At 40.9% G+C, this 24,597-nt stretch overlaps 1 protein-coding gene and 1 long non-coding RNA gene across 2 annotated transcripts; one reads left to right on the top strand and one right to left on the bottom strand.

The window, feature by feature from the left end:
• Nucleotides 1-453: 453 nt before the first annotated feature.
• On the top strand, nucleotides 454-2,717 carry LOC125228469. The gene is made up of 2 exons (XR_007177287.1): nucleotides 454-1,897; nucleotides 2,295-2,717. It is a non-coding gene; the product is annotated as an uncharacterized LOC125228469 (long non-coding RNA).
• On the bottom strand, nucleotides 2,569-23,464 carry LOC125228467 (probable Ufm1-specific protease 2). Its single transcript, XM_048133025.1, is given in 11 exon segments — nucleotides 2,569-2,875; nucleotides 4,191-4,444; nucleotides 15,768-15,905; nucleotides 15,907-16,027; nucleotides 16,817-16,939; nucleotides 18,477-18,623; nucleotides 19,572-19,671; nucleotides 20,679-20,849; nucleotides 21,328-21,555; nucleotides 22,921-23,142; nucleotides 23,329-23,464. Coding segments are annotated over 11 exon segments (1,755 nt in total). The 5' UTR covers nucleotides 23,368-23,464; the 3' UTR covers nucleotides 2,569-2,663.
• Between the last annotated feature and the right edge of the window lie 1,133 nt (nucleotides 23,465-24,597).

Below are 24,597 nucleotides of genomic sequence, written 5' to 3'. Positions count from 1 at the left end.
TCACATTATAACCAAATATCTGGGCGACCGAGCTTCGCTCGGTTCTATTTTAATATATCACGTCTTTAGATAAAAAAAAAACTCTTATAAATACAAAAACAAAAAAAAAGACAAAAAACAAAAACTTAATTTCTGGCCGGGATTCGAAACCCTGACACCTACGATCTATCTGCGTACATTAGACCGACCTCGTGCGACTGAGCTACGCGGAATCGATGCGCGCGCGGCGAAATTAAGGACCATATTTTACGTTTACAAATGCGAAAGAAAAACTCATGAAAACTCGAAAATTCGCGTTTTCCGGGATCTAAGGCTACGCTAGATCGATTTTTCACCCCCGAAAACCCCCACAAAACAAATTTCAGCGAAATCGTTAGAGCGGTTTCCGAGATCGTCGGTATATATAAATAAATAAATATACAAGAATTGCTCGTTTAATAGTATAAGATAAAATTGTAGCTCTTAAAAGTCTTAACTGTGTACCGATAAAAGTGTCACATAATTAAAGATTCATCATTCCATTTGAGCCAGCTTTCGTGAAACGAGTTACATCTATGTAGTGCGAAAAGATTTGCCTTCGTATTGTTACGGAAACGTACGAACGTGGCATGCTATTTCAGTCAGTCTCAGTACAAGATGTACTGACATTGACTGAACTAGCATGATAAATACGAACATTTCCGGAAAAACGTACGGGTTTTTTCATAAATCTACGGTCGCGCTGGCACTGAATGTGTTAATAAGTAGTATCGGCCCAAGTGGCCAAATATGTCGGGACACAGATATTTGACCACGTATGCAGTCGCTGTCTGTTTCACTGTACTTTTGGCGTTAAACATGTTTACATATTTACCCTACCCAATTCCTTTAAGGCGGTAAGTTGATCTATGTCTTGACCGTCCATTGTACCCAAGTGACAATTGACAATCTTTAGCGTCTGTTTCTCAATAGGGAATATTACACAAAACTTTGTAGGGGGCGCCACGAACACACGGGAAACAAACTCTTATGTTACTCTATGATTTAGTTTTTTGAAGTGCTGCGCTCTGGTGGTAAAACTTTCCAGTAATACTCCCTATTAAGTTCAATCCAAAGTCTTATACTGAATAAAGGGTATCTATTAATGATTCAGTTAATGTATAAACCTCAATTAATTACAATTAATGAAACCTTAACCATTTTATGATTCCGAATAAAAAACATGCCTGAGAATTTATTTGGACTTATGTTAAAATAATAAAAATGCCATCAAATGGAATCGCAAGGCAATCGTGCCGATATCACAGCTCGGTGTTACGTCATAAGCATCATAACACATCCATATTTTGTTGAGTTGCACCCTATGGCCATGAAGATGGGTCATGTGGGCTATAAATGGGCCATACCCGTGTGCCCATCCAGGGTAATGCGACCAAATCAATAACACGTTTGAAGATCTTTCACATCATGCCAAACACAACCTACGTAGTTTGGTCGGGTTCATCATTGCCCACCAGGAAACCAGCGAATAACATGCGTCTTCTCTTAAAACTTTAGAAGTAGGCAGAAAGAAAAAGTAAGAGATTGACAAGGAAACAATATTATAACACTTTCTCAGCTACTCTCACTGAATGTTCTATAAGACATCTCGTTCGAAATTATCGACTCCCGTCCGTAGCATAGAGAAATAAGTAAGAATAGAGCGCTCACTCATATCAATTTCTGTACCAAAATCATTGTTATTTTAGCCGTCATTTAACATTAGTCTAGGAGTAAGCCCTTCCTTATTTATCTATGCCAGTATATACTAGTATTTACATGGGCTCAGCTATGCACATCACTTGTCTGCGGCGGTCAAAGGGCTCCGAAATGTGTGAAGATACAATCAGACAGCAGGCCTGGTCTGCGGCAGGCACAGGTCTCGTTCCAGAAGTCTGCCTTCTTCCACCTACACCAGCCCTTAGCGACGACAGTAGACACTTAGACAGGTCGATTGTGTGTTAGGACTAGTTGATCAGACAGCAGGCCTGGTCTGCGGCAGGCAGAGGTTGTAGTGGGTTGTCTTGTTCCAGAAGTCTGCCTTCTTCCACCTACACCAGCCCTTAGAGACGACAGTAGACAGGTCGAGTGTGTGTTAGGACTAGTTGATCAGACAGCAGGCCTGGTCTGCGGCAGGCAGAGGTTGTAGTGGGCGGTCGTGTTCCAGAAGTCTGCCTTCTTCCACCTACACCAGCCCTTAGAGACGACAGTAGACGGGTCGAGTGTGTGTTAGGACTAGTTGATCAGACAGCAGGCCTGGTCTGCGGCAGGCAGAGGTTGCAGTGAGCTGTCTTGTTCCAGAAGTCTGCCTTCTTCCACCTACACCAGCCCTTAGAGACGACAGTAGACGGGTCGAGTGTGTGTTAGGACTAGTTGATCAGACAGCAGGCCTGGTCTGCGGCAGGCAGAGGTTGTAGTGGGCGGTCGTGTTCCAGAAGTCTGCCTTCTTCCACCTACACCAGCCCTTAGAGACGACAGTAGACGGGTCGAGTGTGTGTTAGGACTAGTTGATCAGACAGCAGGCCTGGTCTGCGGCAGGCAGAGGTTGCAGTGAGCTGTCTTGTTCCAGAAGTCTGCCTTCTTCCACCTACACCAGCCCTTAGAGACGACAGTAGACGGGTCGAGTGTGTGTTAGGACTAGTTGATCAGACAGCAGGCCTGGTCTGCGGCAGGCAGAGGTTGTAGTGAGCGGTCTTGTTCCAGAAGTCTGCCTTCTTCCATCCGCACCAGCCCTTGGCCAGGACAGTAGATAAGTCGTCAGCTCCCGTGTAGTGGGGGTCAAGGATCAGGTAGCGAGTCTCGTTGGTGGTCGCGTCGCATTCCACGCCCAGGATTGTGTGCGCTAGGACCCCACCACCTGGAAAAAGGAATATGGTTGTCTTGCGAACTTGAGACTGATAAAACAGACACCTTCCTAGTCTGGTGGGTAACACAGATAGAGAATTAAGTAAGCTTTATCGGTAAATCTAGTGTGCAAATTCGGAGATTCCGGGTTTAAATACATATTTTTATACAGTTGTGTAGCGAGACAGAATAACATTACCACGCACGAGCGCGCGGGCTCGAATTCTTTCTCACTCGCACACTACTACCTGTCGCGCTCAGCGGACCGACCGACCCGAGCGCGAGCGAAGTAACTACTCCGAGGGGCGCGGGGAGCGCGGCGCCTCGGCCTCCGGAAATAAAAGCCGCTGCGCGGCCGCCGATCGTCAGTTGTTATGGCCGCTGTACACATATGGCCAACGGTTCCACCAACCCCCTTGGCCAAGCGTGTAGAGGGCTACTTGGCCGTAAGTTGGCAGTTGGCGCTTGCGCTTGCCGGCCAACCGATTGGTGTCGGTTTTTTGTCCACACATCAAAGGATCTTGGCGCCAATGGCCAACTGCGTTTACACGTTGGCGCTTCATTCAGTTGGTCGTCAGCCGTCAGAGAGGACAGTAGTGAAATATTTACGAAAATAATAAGTTTATCTATGTCAATAATAGTGTAGATTTTAGGAAATAAAATAACCTTGCAAATGTTTAATGTATTTCCTAAAAAAGATAAATGTTCTTATCATAATATTCAAAAAATTGTTAATATTTCAAATAATTTAATTTTACTACGGGGTTATTATTTTTTAATCAAATTTTTCTGTCAACGTCTATGACCTAGAATTTCCTAGACTTTTCCATTCCACGTCCATCTTTTATGAAGAGCCAATGCCAAGTGATTGGTTCGCCAATGTGTAAACAGCGGCTCTTATCTTGGCCAAGGGGTTTCACAAAGGGTTGGTGGAACCGTTGGCCATATGTGTACAGCGGCCATTAGCTAGTGGTCTAGCTTGGGAGACGGCCTCTGCTATGCCCCAAGTCCAACCAACAAATGAAGCACGGGTCGAGACCGTCTACACGGACCGCCTATAAGCTTCATAATCGGTTGGCCTTTGGTCTTGCAGCGGTCGTCCCTGAGGACCTTCAACTCATGTTTAGCTAGGTACTCCACTTGTATGATGATTATTTGTATTATTGGAAGTTAAACCAATAAACCACTGGTTCCTACTTGGCGTCTCATTCCGCCCCCCTACAGTTGTTATAAGTTTTGTCTACAGTGGCAGAAGCTTGATCCCAAATATCGCAATCTTGGGAACTGGGAATCCCTGATCGCTATTTCGGTAAATCTGACCAACTTACCAATCATAATCGGGCTCCCGTGTCTCTGGAAGTGATGCAGCAGCTCAGGGGTATAACTCTGTAGCTCCGCGCCAGTGTTCGCGAATATGATCCTGGATTGAACCCCGAGTAAAGTCTCCAGGCAGAAAGAGACCTCCGTGGACCCGATCCATTGCTTGGAGCCGATGAAGGAGGAAGGCTTGTCGCCAATGTCGACGAGGCACTGCTGGATTTCACGGTGGGTGGGGACTTCCACTGTTGTGTAGCCTTGATACCTGGAAGTGTAAGGATGTTATTCCAAATGTACAGTGTTTAAGTTTAGTACACCGTGTTTTTTGTTTTCCGTTAAATTCGACATGTCGATCGTTAGGTTCATTATCAGGAATCATCCTGTATATCACTTTTAGTTACAATTCGCAAAAAACATTTTTTCATCCTTTTCATACATAATAATAAATGAATTTATTAGTGTGAGAGACCCTTAATAATTACATTCAAGTTAGTGTCAAGTGATTGACGGCACATGTCAAAACAAATAACATTAGGAATTGGTAAAGGCTGCGGCACACGTGTTCAGTAATTATTTTAATTTTTTTAATAATTCGATAACCGTAAAAGTTAAGACGCTAGTTTCTTAGAGAAATTAATTGTATTTGATCTGAAGAACCTTCCCTTAAAGTTAACGGAATTCAATAAAAACAGGTTGTATAAGGACTTTCGGCAGCTCGCGAGATAACCTTGACAACCTGCCGGTCAAAGATTATTTCGAGTCCTAAGCTGAGGGTTTGGATAAATTTGAAGATAATCGCCACGATAGAAACTGTAGGAATTCGGTGGCTACTGTCCCAATGGCATAACGCGTTAAGGCTGCTTTCAAGAAAAACGTCAAAATAATGTAAAATTGATAGTTTTAGTCGGTGAAATACTACACTTTCCGTTATCTAACAGATATATTTAATTCAAGTTTCAATTAGAGATTCTTATTATGTTGATTCTTATAAGACTGGATTTTTGAAAACTGACTCACTAAATTAATTATGAATTTTTATCTGATGCACGTTTAGGAAAACCCGCGTATAGCGCTGAATTAGACGATCTTATTTGTAAAATTTGGGAAATTTTGAATACTGAAACTGGTAAATTTATAATACGTATATCCTGTACAACAAACTTCTCAGACTACATTTTTATTATAAGGTTTTGAAAAAGAGTAAACGAGGCTAAGACGAATTAATTTTTTTTTCAGAAATTACCTAAAATTAAGTGACAATTTCTTTGAAAATCTACATCACATAGAAGTTATTTTCGTATTAAACTAATCTGCAACGTTTACTAAAATTGCTCTTATGCCTTAGTGACTACGAATTTCTATTATACATTTTTGGCAATTTTTTGAAAACATGCCATCCCCGTCACAATTATTACGACTTCTGGACATTTTCTCATATTTTGTTAGACCAAGTAGAAAAGTCCTATTATATGTTATTGTTACGGCCATACCTAAAACGCAGTCAACTGACGGCGGCGCGTGACCTTCATCCTGGCGCGCGCATAGCGACCCGCGCAGCACATCCCCGGCTGCGCTGCCCTACCACGAGTCAACCTACGTCACAATACGTCACATGCATCATCATCGCGCCATCTCACCGGCAGCCAATGACATGCATGTACGCGATATGTCGTGATCGCCAACCAATGGTGTCGCGGCTCGTCATCTCTTCGAGCCCCAATGAAGATCGACGATGACATTCACTTTCGCTTTCTCACCTTTGCTACCACGTAGCACATACATAATTTCTACTTTGCTCATTTTTTTATGTAAATTTTAATTAAGTAAAAAGCATGTAAAAATCCCGGATTAAATCACTTAATTCGAAGAACCCGCTGCCTTCGTCATTTCATCAACCTGCCATCCACATCAGCGCAAATCCTGGCCATCAGCCCCAACGTATGTCTATACGCGCAGACATAATTTTGATCCTACGAGACCGGATGTCGACCAGCCTTGGACCCACGGATTGGATGTGAGAACGCATCGGCAGAGTGCTGCAACGACCAAAAGCTTCGGCAGCGGTGAAGATCTTCGGTGAGACGAGCCAACCTACCTTTACCTACCTTTCCCTATAACGCTTGCGTCATATCGTGCTTTTCTCAATTCCAGTGCTTGTGCTTTCGTTGTGACCCTATCGCACGTCGTCGAGTCGACCTTCGCAAAAGTCTGCAAGCAACTCGCGTCAGCTTTGCTGCTAGCTGCCTTGCTGTGCTCGACCTGGGTGGTGATTGCAACTGTAAGTACTTAGCGCCTGCCTTTATTCGATTCGCAAAATGACTGGCAAAGACGATATAGTGTTTCACGCCGCGTTAGGTCCTAATCAAGAAACGGACACAGAAACAATAAAACAATTAAATCGTAGGCGTGGTTCCGTAAAGTGTAGGCTAACTAATTTCAAAAAGTTCGCGAGTACGTATGAGGGTTTAACTTTGTCCGATACCCAGCGCACGGAGCTCAGTTTACGCATGCAAGGGGCTCAGGGTATTTTTGATGATTTTACTGACATTCATAATCAGTTAGAAAGTTTAATTCCCGATAGCGAAATGAATTCACTTTTTGAAACCAGAGAGGCGTTCGAAAGCGAATATTACGCGATTTTAGCTAAGACGCAATGTATGGTGAAATGTTCGGAGAAAGCTAACGAACCTAAAATGCAAGCTTCTAATAATCTAGCACAAACGGTGCGGCTCCCCGTCATTTCCTTGCCTACTTTCGACGGATCTTATGAACACTGGTTACAATTCCGCGACACATTTTCATCGCTAGTGCATAACTCGCAAGAAATAACCAGCATTCAAAAGTTCCATTATTTAAAGTCATCGCTAAAGGGTAATGCGCTACTTGTTATCGATTCGCTTGAGTTTTCGGCAGACAATTACGCGATTGCTTGGGAATTGCTATTAAACCGCTATGATAATAGTAGATTGCTAGTACACAATCACGTAAAAGCTTTATTTTCCATACAATCGCTCAATAAAGAATCGCCGGCACTGTTAAGAAAGCTTTTAGACACAGTTTTAAAAAATTTACGCGCTTTAAAGCTGCTCGGTGAGCCCACAGAAAGCTGGGACACACTTATCATTTATTTAGTTGTTTCCAAATTAGATTCCACAACCGAACGTGAGTGGGAACAATATAAAAGCACTTTGTTACCAGTGTCGAACGAAAACAAAACCGCGCTTAAGGTAGATGATTTGCTTAAATTCATTCGCGACCGCGCCGATATGTTAGAAACATTATTGGTTACGCACAGCAGCACTTATCCGCCGCACGATGCTAAAAAATCAAACACACATAACGCGCACACGGCTCCCAAGGTTCACTACAATGTTGTTACCGAAAAGTCCGTAGACAAATCTCACTCTAAACAAACACCAATTAAGAAGTTATGTTCTATGTGCAATGGTAAACATCCTTTGTACTCGTGTCAAGCATTTATTGATTTAAATATGCAAGATAAATTAAAATTGGTACGCGATAAAAGTTTGTGTGAGAATTGTTTACGAACTGGACATGCGCCTAGTGAATGTCGGTACGGCCCGTGTAGGAAGTGTAACAAGAAACATAATTCCATAATTCACGAGGACGAGAAGGATGTAGCCAGTGACAAGCGCTCCGTGGCACTGCTGGCGACAGACAGCGCGCCAAGGTCGCCCGCTTCCTCCTCCTCGATCCCTGATAACAACATCGCACACGCACAACACGTATTGCAGGTATCGAACGCACACATAGATGAAGATGTATACGCGCGATTGTCTTCCAGGCGTCCTGTAATACTAGCCACCGCCCTTGTCGAAATTCCAGATAATTACGGTAATTATCATAAAACGCGAGTGATTCTCGATAACGGTAGCGAAGGTTGTTTAATTACCGAAGCGTTGTGCGACAAATTAAATCCGCAAACTTTACAGTCCACTGAAGAATTAAACGGTATAGGTAATTTAGCTACACATAGTTCGCGAGTATGTGAGATCGAAATAAATTCCCTTGTTACCGATTTTAAGGCGCGATTACAATGTAGGGTTTTACCGCGATTAACCTCATCGTTGCCTACGTTTCCGAGCAAACGTAACCACTTCCGCATTCCAGACAACGTAAGTCTGGCAGATCCTAACTTTTATGAAAGTCGGCCCGTCGAGGTACTCATAGGAGCTGACCTATTCTGGGAGCTCCTCGAAGGTCTAGTTAAGATAACGCGCTTAACTAACGGTGCATACTTAATAAATACGCAGTTAGGCTGGATAGTTTCGGGACCTGTTTCCTCTAACGCGCGCAACACAAAGCCTATTAATTGTAATTTTGCGCAATCTATTGACATGCCATCATTAGATACTCAATTACGTAGGTTTTGGGAAATAGAGGAGATACAGTCCAACACCAAGTCGTGCGATACGCGAAGCGAAGAAGAAATGGCATGCGAAGACCATTTCGTCAAAACTACCACCCGCCTCGAGGATGGTAGGTTTTGTGTGCAGCTCCCTCTCAAGGAGCCCCCCGAGTCTCTCGGCGACTCATTCGCGCAAGCAAAAAGACGCTTTATGTCATTAGAGAAACGTCTCAGTCGCGACCCCATATATAAAGGCATGTACAGTGACTTTATAAAAGAGTATCTCGCGTTAGGTCATATGAAACGAGTTAATACCTACGGAACCCCCAATTACTTTTTGGCCCACCACGGAATTTATCGTGCACATGCGCAAAAAACACGTCTGCGAGTTGTTTTCGACGCTAGCGCCCCCACGACCAGTGGCAAATCACTGAACGACATACAAATGGTAGGTGCGCCTATACAAGGTGATTTGGTCGCGATCTTGCTTAGGTTCCGCGAGAATAGGTATGTTGCATGCGCCGATATCGAAAAGCATTACAGGCAAGTTTTAATTGACGAATCTCAGCGCGATTTACAACTCATTCTATGGCGCGATAAGCCGAGCGACGACCTTGACATATATCAGCTGAGCACCGTAACATATGGCACGGCGGCCGCAGCCTTCCTCAGTTGCAGGTGTCTCAAACAGTTGGCGCTCGAATGTACTGACCCCGAAGTAGCTAGGACAATTAGGGACGATTTTTATGTAGACGACTTTATTTCGGGATCGTCTTCAATTCCCGAATTGTTACGAATTTGTGACGAAACCGCGAAAGTTTTAAATTCTGGCTGCTTCCCATTACGAAAGTGGGTTTTTAATTTCGAGTGTACCGATAAACGTTACAACGACGACGATACGTCTAAGGAATTATCACTAGGCGAACACGCGCATAGTAAAACTTTAGGTCTCGGTTGGTACAATAAAAGTGACGAATTGTTCTATCATACGCGACACGAACAAAATGCGAAACCTGTCACAAAACGCATTATATTGTCCACCGCATCGCAGGTTTTCGATCCCCTCGGATTATTAAGTCCTATGATAATTATCGCCAAATGTTTTCTACAACGGTTGTTTTTATTAAAGGTTGATTGGGATGCAGCTGTTCCCGATGACGTCACGCAAGCCTGGCATCGTTTCGTAAACAACCTGGCTATCTTACCTAGCATTCGCATACCACGTCATGTTATGTGTAATGACCCTATATGTATAGATTTACATATATTTACAGACGCGAGTCAAGTAGCGTATGGTACTTGCGCTTACGTACGGACAATTGATAAGCAATCAGCTGTTACCGTTCAGCTACTTTGCTCGAAAAGTAAAGTGGCCCCAATTTCCCCTCCGCTGAGTACGCCTCGATTGGAGATGTCCGCGTGTTTATTGGGCGCTAAACTATTTAATAAAATTAAAGAATCGTTCCGCGCGAAATTCAATCAAGTAATATTTCATACCGATTCAACAATTGCATTGAGCTGGCTCCGAATGCAGCCTAATTTACTAAAACCTTTCGTTCAGAACAGGGTTGCACAAATCCACGAAATTACGAAAGAATATTCGTGGCATCACGTTAGTGGCAAGTGCAATCCGGCCGATTTGGTTTCTAGGGGCGTGCAGTTGGACGCACTTCGCACCTCCTCTCTGTGGTGGAATGGCCCTGATTTCCTCCATGATGTTAATTACAATGCTCAGTCTGTAGATCCGTCATTGCTGCCAGACGAGTCTCAAATACCCGAACGTAAAACTAATCCTATGACTAGTCTGGTATGCAACGATAACAATAATACATTGTTTACATTCGACAGGTTTTCTCAGTTCAATCGCATGCAGCGCGCGGCCGCGTACGTACTTCGCTTCATTCATAACGCGCGCAACAAGGATGCACGAGCACGTCGTACGGGCGCGCTCACTGTAGATGAACTGAGGCAATCTGAGAGAGTACTCTCTCGCTTATCACAATTAGAGTCATTATCGGACGTTCGCGACGAGTTGACAAAGAACAAATGTATCGCAAAGGGTTTTTTAGCTAAACTAAATTTGTTCATTGATAACAATAACCTAATTAGAGTCGGCGGGCGGCTTGCAAATTCGGCTAGGTTTGATTACAACAAAAAACATCCGATATTGCTCTCTAGTAAACATCATTTTACAATTTTATTGTTCCGATTTGAACATAAACGATTATTACACGCTGGACCGCAGCATATATTGTTCTCGCTTCGCGAGGCCTGGTGGCCTATAAGCGGTAGGAACCTGGCAAGAAAAGTGGTTCACAATTGTGTACTTTGCGTTCGTTTTAAGGGTAAAACGTTAACTCCTATAATGGGTAATTTACCTACAGAGCGATTGGAACCCGGGTTCGCATTTGTAAATTGCGCTGTGGACTACGGAGGTCCATTTTATATTTTAAACCGGAAAGGTCGGGGAGCCACGACTATCAAGGCGTATTTATGTATATGTCGGAGCCGGTAGCTCTACGAAAGCATCAGGGGCCTGGCACCAGCTCCATGATGGGCGGAAACGGTGGGCATATCACACACACAAGTCCAGTAAATGTTTATGCAATAAATTATGTAACGAATATTACTAAATCACAACGACAGTTAATTAAGTTCCAAATCACAAAGAAATCACACCAAGTCAATCAAAGCTTTAACATCACTAAGTTATCAGAAACGGAAACGAATCCGTGGGTCAAGTGGTACAAGTCGGTACTTAAAGCGCACACGTAATCTCACGGCACGGTTCTGGGATAGCGCGCGGTCGCGCGTCTATATTAAACCATGTCCCAAATCTTAATGCCCTCTTGGCTCCTCAAGGAATGCTTATAATAAACAACTAATTTCATTACGTACCACATCGGACCCACGGCTACGTTCGGCGGTGTTTATAATATCCGCCCCGTCTCAAAGAACAAAGATATCACTGTGACAATTCCGCTAATGCTGTTAATGTAAACATTGGACCAGGAATGTGGCCCACCTTCACGGGCCTCAGCCACTATAGGGTTACAGGTGCCTTGCGCCGACACGGCGATCCTGACTGTCACACGTCCCAGTGTGCCCAATAAAATCGCAGGCTTTCAAAAGAAGTACAATTTTAATCACTCAATCTGCTCGGCTATCCTGCCATCAAGTCACAACTATGACAGAAAGTTAAGTTCCCAAAATCCATGCCACAACTTATAATCAAGTTGTCAATAGTATCAAAACCAATATTCACATAAAACACAGATCAGAAACAGCCCAAAATCGAATTTCACAAATTCGACCCAAATGGAATGCTTATAATAAACAACTAATTTCATTACGTACCACATCGGACCCACGGCTACGTTCGGCGGTGTTTATAATATCCGCCCCGTCTCAAAGAACAAAGATATCACTGTGACAATTCCGCTAATGCTGTTAATGTAAACATTGGACCAGGAATGTGGCCCACCTTCACGGGCCTCAGCCACTATAGGGTTACAGGTGCCTTGCGCCGACATATATTTATATGCTTTGCTACGCGCGCAGTTCATTTAGAGTTGGTTACCGATCTCTCTTCAGAAGCATACCTACTGGCGTTGAAAAGGTTCATTTCGCGTCGCGGTAAACCTTCAAAAATATTTTCCGACAACGGACGGAACTTCGTAGGTCTCATGAACGACTTTTCAAAGTTTTTAAAATCGTGTTCTGGCGAAATAAAAGAGTACGCACTCTCGCAACAGATTGAATTTATTATGACGCCACCTTATGCTAGTCATTTTGCTGGTCTAGTCGAGGCTGGTGTTAAGAGTTGCAAACATCACTTGCGACGTGTGATAGGTGATGTTAAATTAACCTATGAACATTTTAGCACGATTTTGACCCAATGCGAAGCCATCCTTAATTCCAGGCCCTTAAGCCCTTTGTCCTCTGACCCGCAAGACTACACTCCTTTAACCCCCGCTCACTTCCTGGTTGGACGTCCGCTGACAGCTCCTGCGTGCACTGACCTCGTCGACGCCCCCGCACAGCGCCTGTCACGATACCAGCAAGTGGAGCAAATGCGACAACATTTCTGGGCCCGGTGGTCGAAGGAGTTCATATCCGAGCTGCAGGTCAGGACAAAATGGACGAAGAATATGGACGACTTAAAAGTGGACACCCTCGTTTTGATCAAGGAGGACCACACTCCGCCCCTCAAGTGGAGCTTAGGGCGGATCACCAAGACTTTCCCGGGCAAGGACGGCGTTTCCCGAGTAGCCGATATACGCACCTCTCGCGGCACTGTACGCCGAGCCTTTTCGAAAATTTGCCCGCTACCTACGCATGATGACTGACGTCGCTGCCTCATCTTCACGTTGGAAGCCAGCACTTCCAAGGCCGGGAGCTTATGTTACGGCCATACCTAAAACGCAGTCAACTGACGGCGGCGCGTGACCTTCATCCTGGCGCGCGCATAGCGACCCGCGCAGCACATCCCCGGCTGCGCTGCCCTACCACGAGTCAACCTACGTCACAATACGTCACATGCATCATCATCGCGCCATCTCACCGGCAGCCAATGACATGCATGTACGCGATATGTCGTGATCGCCAACCAATGGTGTCGCGGCTCGTCATCTCTTCGAGCCCCAATGAAGATCGACGATGACATTCACTTTCGCTTTCTCACCTTTGCTACCACGTAGCACATACATAACTTCTACTTTGCTCATTTTTTTATGTAAATTTTAATTAAGTAAAAAGCATGTAAAAATCCCGGATTAAATCACTTAATTCGAAGAACCCGCTGCCTTCGTCATTTCATCAACCTGCCATCCACATCAGCGCAAATCCTTGCCATCAGCCCCAACGTATGTCTATACGCGCAGACAGTTATATATTTGTAAATTACTTAAAAAGCCCTTTAATTCGATACCACACACGGTATGATTAAGCGCTCTGTTGTGATTTCACTATTTTTCACATGAAAGCCCTCTTAACCCTTAATTGGACAGTGTTCGCTGTGGCGAACATACATTTCAAAAAAATCTACTGGTCACATTTTCGTCTTTTTTTATATTTCTTTCGACTCAAATTGTAGCATTGTATTGTTTTAATTGGTAGAAAATTAATTCATTACTGTCACAATATTCGTATGTCAGCAGTGCACGCAAAATCGCGGCAAGACGGCAACCGCGAAGTATCATCAAGTTATTTATGACATTTTATTAGATTTTTATGGTGCCACATTAATAAAAACGACATTTATCGGTTACCAATGAGGTAACTAATCGTACTAAAGAGTTTCTAGTTTAGTGTAAGTCTTAATTTAGTCACAGTGACACTTAAAAAGTCATGTTCGTGGTACCGAACACTGCCATCTTCACAGTGAAATAGTAGGTTTGTTGCATGTTCGGTGTGGCGAACACCGCCAGCTACGCAGTGTTTGAATTCAGGGTTGCATGTTCGGTGTGACGAACATTGCCAACTTATCGGTGGACCTTATACCAAATTTTTATTTCACAAAAGAGCACAAAAGTAAATTAAATTACATTAATATGACGTCTAAATAAAAAAAATGATTAGCTAAAGTTCTAACCTAATTACGCACATCCCGATGCAAAAGTACCTATCCCTGTTCTCGCCGCGTTACCGTGTTGAACCGCGATGGATGTGCATCAGGAAGGTCCTACAGCGAGGATTCAGACCCCTTTTCTTTTTCCCTCTTCCCCAAAAATACTTTCTAAGAGTAGATTCATCCATTATCATTCATCCAAGTAAAAAATTCTCAATACTCTCATCCGAGGTTCGCTTCACTCAAAGTGTAGTTAGGCATGCACTTTTTGCCCTCGGTGTCAATAAGTCCAATGGGCCTGAGGGTATTCCAGCTATTGTGCTGAAAACGTGCGCTGCGGAGCTTATCCCCAGTTTTAATTCGCGTTTTTTGGCATTCATACTGCTCAGGTAAATGCTCGTCATCCTGAAAGACTGCTTCAGTCCATCCAACCGCAAAGAAGGGTGATCGCACAAACCCTACACACCGACGGCCCATTGAGGCCCAGATGAGAGAACCTCTCTTCTCTCCAAGGCAATGAAGTAAGTGGTTAATAACCAGCTCTTGGCGTACCTGAAGAACACCAGATTATAGTGACCGGCAATACGGCTTCCGCCATGGTCGTGGCGATGGTGATCTTTTGGTATACTTATAGTTGGGCCACCGCCATTGAGAACAAGGGAGAGGTACTGGCAGTTAGCCTAGATATCGCTACCTAAGGTTTTTGATAGAGTTTATCATAAGACGCATCTCCCCAAGCTACCCTCGTACGGGCTCCCAGAAAGGCTTTGCACGTGGGTCGCCAGCTTTCTACCTGGGTGAAGCATTTCAATTTTCATCGACGATCAATACTCAGAAAACCGGCCCATTAACGGAGGTGTACCCCAAGGATCTATCCTATCACCGACCCGGTTCATCCTTCATATCAATGATAAGCTAGAAACTAGCAATATCTATTGCTGCTATGCGGATGGCAGCACAGATGATAGCCAGTACACAGGTCGTGCAAATGGCTATCGTGAGCAGGTTTTGGAAAGCAGAATGCAAATTGTGTCTCAAATCGATGCCTCTCTTGAGCAGGTATCCGAGTTGAGTAAACATAATCTCGTCTAGTTGAACCCCAGTAAGAAGTTTTGCGCATTTTCCGCATATAAAACCCCATTTGACATAACATAACGCCTAAATTCCAGGACATTCCCCTTACCGTGTCCAAGAGTATTGGATATTCGGTGTCAACATTACGAAGGAGGTCTAGTTTCGGGGTCACAAAGTACAAAAAGGGCACACAAAGTGTAGACAATACTTTTATGTTCATTTTCTACGAAAAATTTGTATGTTTCTTAACATTTATACAGCAAATTATTTCACACTTTTAATTCTTGATTAGCTGGCAGTGTTCGCCACACCGAACATAATTTTCCTGAAAAACTGAAAGATTATGATTTTTTTCATTATTTTTTCGGGGCTCCTTATGACCCATAAAAATAGTATTCAACAAAAAAAAACGGTATTTTTAATGTTTCTATGTCTGCCAAATTAAGGATTAAAAGTAGATTTAGGATTTTGAGGAGGTTTATTTTGATCCCCTGTCCCAAACCAAGACTCCTAACATACCTAAATCTGGTTCGATCGTGGGGAGCAGGCTAGAACTAACTACATACGTTAACATACCTAAACCAGGAGAATATGGTCTGCATGGAGCGGTAAGCGCAGCCCCAACCGTCATCATTGAAGCCATCCTGCATGTAGTGGTAGTACCCGTAGCGGCCCCGCACGAGCGCGCGCGCGCGCCTGGCCCGGGCGCGGCGGCGACAGCGCGCGGTGCGGGCGGAGCAGACGGGCCGCGGGCGGCTCGTGCGCGTTGCCGCGCCGGAACAGCGGCCGGTCTGTCGGCAGCCCGAGCTGCTCGTGGAGCAGACGACGTTCTTTTTCTAAAAAAATATGATCAGTCGTGTGAGTTTGTAGGGTGGCACACGAACAGTTTAATCACCTTTTGTGTACGAGAATAGGCTAGTTTCCTACTAGTCAAATCGGTTTCTTTTTATGAACTGTCAAAACGATTTGCCGATATGGAATTACTATGAAATACTGAAGAGTGACGTCACGGTCGATTCGTTTACTTTAAATCTTTCTCTTTGACTTAATAAACAGAAATTATGTTTAAAAATAACTACTTGTCCATATTTTTCTTCTAATTATGTGATGCTTTATTTCGTGCACTGTATAAAATATTTTATTTTAAGTATAGAAAACTAGCCTATTATTTTTGTTAAGGACTCCAAAATACTAGGATAGACCGCGATAGACACATTAGACACTATACCACCAGTCGATAAAATACGAGATGAGTAGTTGAAAATATTAACAGCTTATATCACTGACGTCTTCTAGATGTTCGACATCTAGTCACCGCTATGTAAATAGGTAAAAATTTACACTAATTTTTTATCAAGCAACAGTATCTGGTCCAAGATAGAAGTAGAGCACCCATCCATTTCCAACTGTATTATTTAATGAAGTTAAACACAATAGAGATGTTAATCTATTTCGCAGGCGACGTATTATCCTGCCTAGTGCCTTTTTATTATGCCTTGCACTGTAGGATAACTTGTGACGTTGTAATATAAGTTGTTTTCACATTGAAGCTTTATGGACATAGCGCCTTATTGAGCCCCGGCGTAAGTCCTTTTGATTAAAATCGGCTTATGGCTCAAACTCACCCATGCTCTCGTCAGGTATGCCCTTGGGCACAATCCTGGTGAGGAAGTGTCCGAGCTCATCCGGGACGAAGTGGAAGGTCTCCGGCAACCGGAGGCCCGCGCCGTCGCCGATGCCCTCCTGACCTGGGGGGAATCACACCGTATTACTACAGAGTGGGAAGACGAAATAAAAAAAAAACCGGCCAAGTGCGAGTCGGACTCGCCCACCTAGGGTTCCGTACAAACTTTCTTTCAAACTACCTAGTAAAATAATCTCATATTTTCATATAACTCTAATGACTTGACTAGAAGACAAAAGTATAGGCACTAATGAGTATTATAGTGTATAGCGCCATCTCCCGGTCAATTTGAGAACTAATTTGCGCGACCTGGTTTTTCAGGGATAATTCTTTATAATGTTAACCGATTTAAACAGTTTTTACTTTATTGGACAGAAGATGGTTTACGTAACATCTCGTATTAATTTGAAGTACGATATACATCCGCAAGGGTGGGTAAATTGAAAGTAAAAATCTGAAAAGTTTTTTGTGAATTAAAAAAAAAGTATTCAAAATACAAACACGATTATATTTTTCCTGTAATATATAGCATAAAACCAATGTTTACTAAAATTTTCATAATTTTTCGTTGGTAAACTTCGGAGATAAGGGGGGGGGGGGACGGTATTTTTTTTACATTTTCCTTCAAAATTCTTTTTTTTTCCACAACAAAAAAATTATAAAAAATAGCTTATTTACGTTCAATTTGAGCTCTTTCCAACGATACCCCACTTGACCTAGTAACTTGAAATTTACAGTTTGCCCCCCTTTCATTTTGGCCATTTTCTACAATTAAAATAATATATTTAAAAAAATTATACTTTCTTTTTGTAGAGGTTTACAATGTTCACAACTATTGCAAATTTCAAGTTGATACCATTAGTAGTTCTCGAGATATTTAGGAATGTGACAGACGGACAGAGTCGCACCATAAGGGTTCCTGTTGTACCTTTCTGGTACGGAACCCTAAAAATATCGCCTGTCAAAATTGGATGCAAATAGCCCAAGACAGAGACGAGTGGGAAACGGCGGAGTCCTTCACCTGCGAAGACGGGATCTTGCTAGATATTAAAAACTCGTTAAATTATTTAGGCCCACTTTCACCAACCACTTAACTCAGGGTTAGTGGGCTGTCATGTCGAAATTTACTACAGAGTCTAGCTATACAAGGTTACAAGCTTCAGCGAAAGGCTTGTTTGTAAGAGGGATAGAGAAATATAAATGTAGGTACACCAATCTGGTAAAATTGTATTGAAAGTTATTAAACATGTACATGTACCATCTTATGTAAACATACAATTTATGGCAAATAAATGAAATGAAAATTAAATGAGGTATGGTATGTCTACTATAAAAGAAAGACAGCCAGGGGGTGCACACTGACCGAGCCTTCTCGCCTTAATCCCCTCGCGCGGAAAATGTTCTCCACAAAGGCAGGTGGTGAGAAGAGTGTTTTTGCTATGCTTTTGACTTTGACGCAATTGAGTCGAGAATGCCTGGTCAGTGTGCACCCAGCTATTGGCTTAGCACCGTGAACTTTGGGCTCCGCTTCATAGTCCCATAAATATACTTTCAATGGTTTGATGAGTAATGTAAAAGTCATGATAGTTTATTGTATTTACCTAATTGTTCAAGTAAGACAGATTCCAGCAGTTTCAAGGAGCGGCAGGCGGCTTCTACCAGCACCGTGTACAACTCCAACAGCTTTGTGTTCCGGTGGATTATGGCCAATGTGTCGATCCTTAGCGGCATGCTAATACAAAATGCAGCTGGAAACAAAATACAACATTTACATATCGTCACTACTTTGAAAAAATCTCGTATCTCACGCTGCTGCTCAAAGTTAAAACGCAGTAAGTCTATATGCATTCCATACATACTTACTACAATTTTCTTTTTATTTCCCCTGGAAATGTAGAAATCTAACTCTGTTAATAAACTTTCTTTCTTTCTATTGACAGACGATACAAGTTTTTTTTAAAGTAGTGACGATATGAACCGTAAAATGTGTAGTTATTTTTTGAAGTGAGTAAAAAGCGAGAAACTGTCACTCCTAAAAATTCTCTATTCGTCTCTATCGTCTATTGTCCTTTGAAGCGTCGGCAACCCAAACCCTCCTTAGAACTTGTATAATCTTTTTTGCTGTGTACTTAACACAGCAAAAAGGAGTGTACAAGTTTCCAATGGGTTGACAACGCGCACGTGACACTTCTTGATTTGCAGGCGTCCATAGGTGACGGTGACCGCTTTCTATCAGGCGGACCGTATGCTTGTTTGCCATCGACGTAGTATAAAAAAAATCTTGAAAATATATTGTTGGTTATTGTTCAAAATAATTGGAGTTACCCACACTCAGGCGACGCATGTCGGAGTCCGTTTTCACATTATCCGATCCGATATCGGATGTCGGAAGTATTTCAATAGAAAAAATCCAAGATGGCGCCTGCAATGTATGGGATATCGGTCCGACATCCGATATCGGATCGGATAATGAGAAAACGCACTTAAGACGCAGAACGAACGTCAGCGCCGCGCCGCCCGAGTGTAATTTAAAAAACGTCTCCTCAGTACATTTTTTTTTTTTTTATTTTTTTTCGCTTGAGGTGCTCTGTGTGGACCCGGCTAATAAGACAGTTTTCTTTGAATGTGAGGATTCACCGATTCACAAAAAAACAAAGTTAGGATATTTAAAACATAATTAATGTCAAAATACTTACGTTTTCGTTGTGTAGTCATCATCTTTACAGCAGTCTTAACAAGTTTATCCGACAGTATATCCTTAGTAGCTTTTAAAATTAAGTTTGCAGGTAATATTTCCTGAAAATAATAGTTCATATTAAAAGTTAAGTTAGAAGAATTCGTAGTTTGGTATGTATTTAGCGAAGTGACTTTTAAAACAGGCTACATTTATGTTGCTTATCTAAGCAGATTTTGCAACATAATATGTGCCCTTTCTTCCCGTGGGTGTCGTAGAAGGCGACTATGGGATATGGGTTAAATTGTGGCGTAGGCGAGAGGCTGGCAACCTGTCACTGCAATGTCGCAGTTTCGTTTTCTTTCAACCCCTTGTTTGCCAAGAGTGGCACTGAAGCTTTAGTAGTTTCATGTGTTCTGCCTACCCCTTTATGGGATACAGGCGTGATTGTATGATTGTATGTTGTTGTAATATGTATGAATACAACGTGAAAAGACACACAAGGAAACAATGAGAAGACAAGTTTATTAGTAACAAATAAACTTGTGTTTTTTGCACGCAGCTTCGCTCGCATTAGAGAGACGAAAAGTAGCCTAATGATGTGCAAGTTGCGGAAACTTTCCAAAAAAATCTTAAATTTCTTGAAAAATTCACGAAACTTTCACGAAAAATAAAGGGAATTTAAATTTATGAAATGGAAAGTTTCCATCCATATACAATTGTCCATACTAAGTATAGAAAGTTTCCGAAATTTTCCTATGTGAAAATTTCAGAATTTTGGAAACTTTCCGTCGGCACATCAGTAAAGTAGCCTATGTCACTCTCCATCCCTTCAAGTATCTGTATTTAAAAAATCACGTCAATTCGTCGCTCCATCTTGCCTTGAAAGACAGACAAACAGACACACACACTTTCCCATTTATAATATTAGTATGGATTTAAACTTTATTGCACGACACAAAATTGTAAAAATGGCGGACTTAAGGCATTCTTTACCAGTCAACCATTGGATCAAACATTAGAGTTTGTATTGTGAAAAGTGCAAAAAAATTACTTGGTACAATTTTCCATTGCAATGGCACCAACATACTGTCAGACCTGCATCCAATGTACTGTTAATAATACTTACTATACTATTTGTGTTGTGTTTCTTCTTTTTGGGCTGTTCTGGGCTCATTGAGTCCAAGAGCTCTCCGACTGTAGCATCTGTGCTTATCCCGGTCAATCCTACATCTGACGCTACTCCGAATAAATAAACTGATGTTCCATTTATATGGAAGGAAACTTGACCTGATGCTATCTGAAAGTAGGGAGAAATTTGTCAAAATACAAGTACTATGTAAAGAAATATAGATATAGATAGATAGATAGAAAGAAATATGTACAAACATGTAGTTCTGAAATAAAAAAACACAGCATACATTGGAAATATATGAAAAATCCAAGTATAAAAAGTAATTTTTATCAATTAATTATCTGTTATAGGCAGAGATCGGACGGATTTGCGACATTCTTAGTGACTTACATCATTTTAATGACTTTTAGTATGAGATGACACACAAAAATCCGATCTCTGGTTATAGGTGAGACAATGGCAACAAAAAATTTCATTGACATTTAACACATTCACTGACCAGTGAATGCATGTGGACAATGGCAAGTCTTATTACAAAGTTTTTTTTTTTTTTTTCCTAAAGGACCCATATAAAAGTTGTAAAGTTTACAATTTAGAACAGACTGAGGGAAAGAGCTAAGTTCAAATGTTAAAATTAAATTACCTTTTTCCTTTTATTCTGCATTATATTCTTAACACCAGTTATAGTAGCTTCACAGCTCAGTGGTATGACGGTGTTAAGGCGAACATGGAGGAACTGTTTCCACAACTCGTCCGCCTCCAGTACTTCATATTTGGTCTCCTCAAACTTATCGTGGACTAAGAAGTGGGCTTTCATATCCTTCTGTTGATTTATAATAATCACCAGTGGATTGTCTGTTACGTCTACATCCTGAAAAAAACAAAGCTTAATTAAATAAGGGAAATAAATGTCTTCTACGGGGATCATTAAGAGTTTCTTCAAGGCTCTGATTTTAAAAGAAATACTATTATATAGCATAAGCACAAAATGCAGTCTGATTAAATAGCTCAGAGGCCTCAAAATGGGGTGTGTAATGATTGGTATAACTTTTTTTGGTATAATAACATTTGATATAATAACATTTCGTATATATTTAAAGGATATAATTACTCATTTGACATAATCAACATTTGGTATAACCACAAAATATCTACTTTTATTTTGTATAATCATTATTTCGTATAATACTTATTTATAATAACCGTTATATGGTATAACTATCTATTGATATATGATTAGTGTAATATAACTAGCAGACAGTATAAAACATTTCATGAATTAATGTTATTCTTTTTTGAAGGGATCACAGTTCTAACCTAACCTAACCTACTTTTCTGATAGCAGTACATATGTTTAAGGGTCATAGTTCTAACCTAACCTAACCTATTTTTCTGGTAGCAGCGCGTTGTGTGTAGGGGACACATTCTAACCTAATCTACTTTTCTGGTAAATGATGGATCTAATTTACTGTACAATTGTTTTTTATTCTAACTGTGCTTTTAGAAAGAATTTGTTATATACAATTTATTTATTATCAGAAATAAGCATTATACTCAAAGTATGTTATAATAAATGTTATTCGAAAAGATTATCATAAATATTGAATAAGAATTATACAATTTGTTAGTATATTATTTGTTGTTATATGATTCAATAATTATATCAAATGATCGTTATAACGACTAAAAATATATCAAAAAAAGTTATATCGATCGATGCGCACCCCTCAAACTGTATTCTGGTCTGTCCTGGTTTGACATTTAGTGACCCCTGGGGCCCATTTCTCGAAGCTACAAGTTACAATTTACAAGTGGTTGTTTATATCTAATATGACAAGTTTGAAGAGAGTTCCGCTTGTAACTTGTAACTTTCAGTTTTGAGAAATGGGCCCCTGGTCTATGATGTAAATATCATAATGTTTGATAATAATTATGATAAACATAAAATGGTGTATAATAATGTAATGATAATAATGAGGGTGTATTAGTACAATAAATCAACTTTACACCTTATATGAATTTACATGATGAGACATATTTCCATATTTTGTCATTGTGATGGACATGCAGAGTTTGCTTAGACCCAGACTAACAAAGTAAAAAGAAAATTACACAACCAACACACTGTTATAAAACATATTACTTAAACCAGGGTCTTTACTGTCAATTCAATTAATTTGTTTTTTGAGTCATATGCACTTACTTAGCTAGTTACTACAAGATTTTGAATGTATACCTGAAGAATTTCCTTCAACCTTGACTCTGTCGTCAAACTTTCCCCAAACTTTATGACTCCGCATAACTCAATCTCCGTGGGCAAGTGCAAGAGAAGTTGCTTGTACGTGTTCTTCTCGCGCTCAAATAATTCCAGACTCAGCCCGACTACGAGCAGGTTCCCATCGTACATAACCCCGTACAGACATCCTGTACTCTCATTTGTGTCTAATTTAGACAACCTCTGCCGGTAAAACACCAAAAATTAGAGAAAAAACAATTATGATGACGTATTAGGTTAAGCATGATTTAGTAAAGTTTTAACGGACGCAAAAATATTTTCTTGGTAAATAATTATGGGGCACTTTAAACACAACTATTTTAAAGCATTAATTTCGTTGTAGTTTAAAGAATAATATTAAAAGTTTACCTCGATAACATAACTCGATATTTTGAGACGTGGTGACATTTTAACTAAAATGTTGCCATACGATCCGCAACTGCATTGCACAAAAATGTGTAGTATAATGCATTCCACAAGAGTCGACAAAAATGCGGTTCACGAACCGTAACGCTTGTATAAACTTACAAGTATTTTCTTTAAGTTTATTATTCATTAGAAAAAGATGAATACATGATAGATCAAATGGTTTCAAACATTTCTAATTTTGTATTTTACAGAATATCACCTTTTAATTGCCATTGAACTGACATCATTGATGCGATTGACATTTGATTGTCCAATAACCGCTCTCTTTTTCACTAGTGTTGCCGCATTCGGATCTAAATCTTAGTTTCCCATATTTTAAGTGAACACTAAATAGCAGGCGTCGTTCACTGTGACATCCAGATTATTATTTTTACCTTTATCAAAAATACAAGAAAAATTCGGAGTAGGCTTTTTTATTTTGTAACGCTCCATGTTACAAATTTACATTATAAAACTTTTACTTTTGTAAAATGGGAATCCAAGATGAGGACTTGAGCAAATGAGCAGTACATTGAAGAAAACAATTAGATAATTCTTTATTATTAACACTAATGTAGACGCAAAACATCGACTTATTTATTATCAAAAATACAGAAAATAAAAAAGCAAATGAGCAGTACTTTGAAGAAAACAATTAGATAATTCTTTATTATTAACACTAATGTAGACGCAAAACATCGACTTATTTATTATCAAAAATACAGAAAATAAAAAACAAAGCAGTAGGACATAAGCATGTGAATATCAAAGTAACACTATGTGATCACTGATCAGCTAACAACTGATTGAGTACAGTTCTTCAACAACCAGTCTGGCCTAGGGTGTAGTGGTAGTGACTCTGCTTCTAAGCCGCGGTTCTGGGTTCGAATCCCTGTAAGGGGATTTATTTGTGTCATGAGCACAGATATTTATTCCCTGGTCTCTGGATAAGTTTTCTACGAATATACATGAGTATTTACATATAATTTCTGCAAAATACTGCACAAATACTTACATATTGTTAGTGTTCATAGTCATAAGTCATAAGTCATAAGTCATTTATTTGCGAAAGATATCTGTATTTATCACAGAAATAAATATCCTACCTAGGATTATCGACTTCATAGGCAGGATCACTACCCACTAAGCCAAGCCGAACTTGTAAAAAAAATAATGAAAGCGTTCGAAGAACCAAAAATGGGTATACATAGGTGTTTGTTTACAATAAAG

Source organism: Leguminivora glycinivorella, chromosome 8 (assembly GCF_023078275.1).
Source record: "Leguminivora glycinivorella isolate SPB_JAAS2020 chromosome 8, LegGlyc_1.1, whole genome shotgun sequence".
NCBI classification, from domain to species: Eukaryota; Metazoa; Arthropoda; class Insecta; order Lepidoptera; family Tortricidae; genus Leguminivora; species Leguminivora glycinivorella.
The sequence above is the reverse complement of the archived record's forward strand: the minus strand, read 5'-3'. Positions and strand labels throughout refer to the sequence as shown.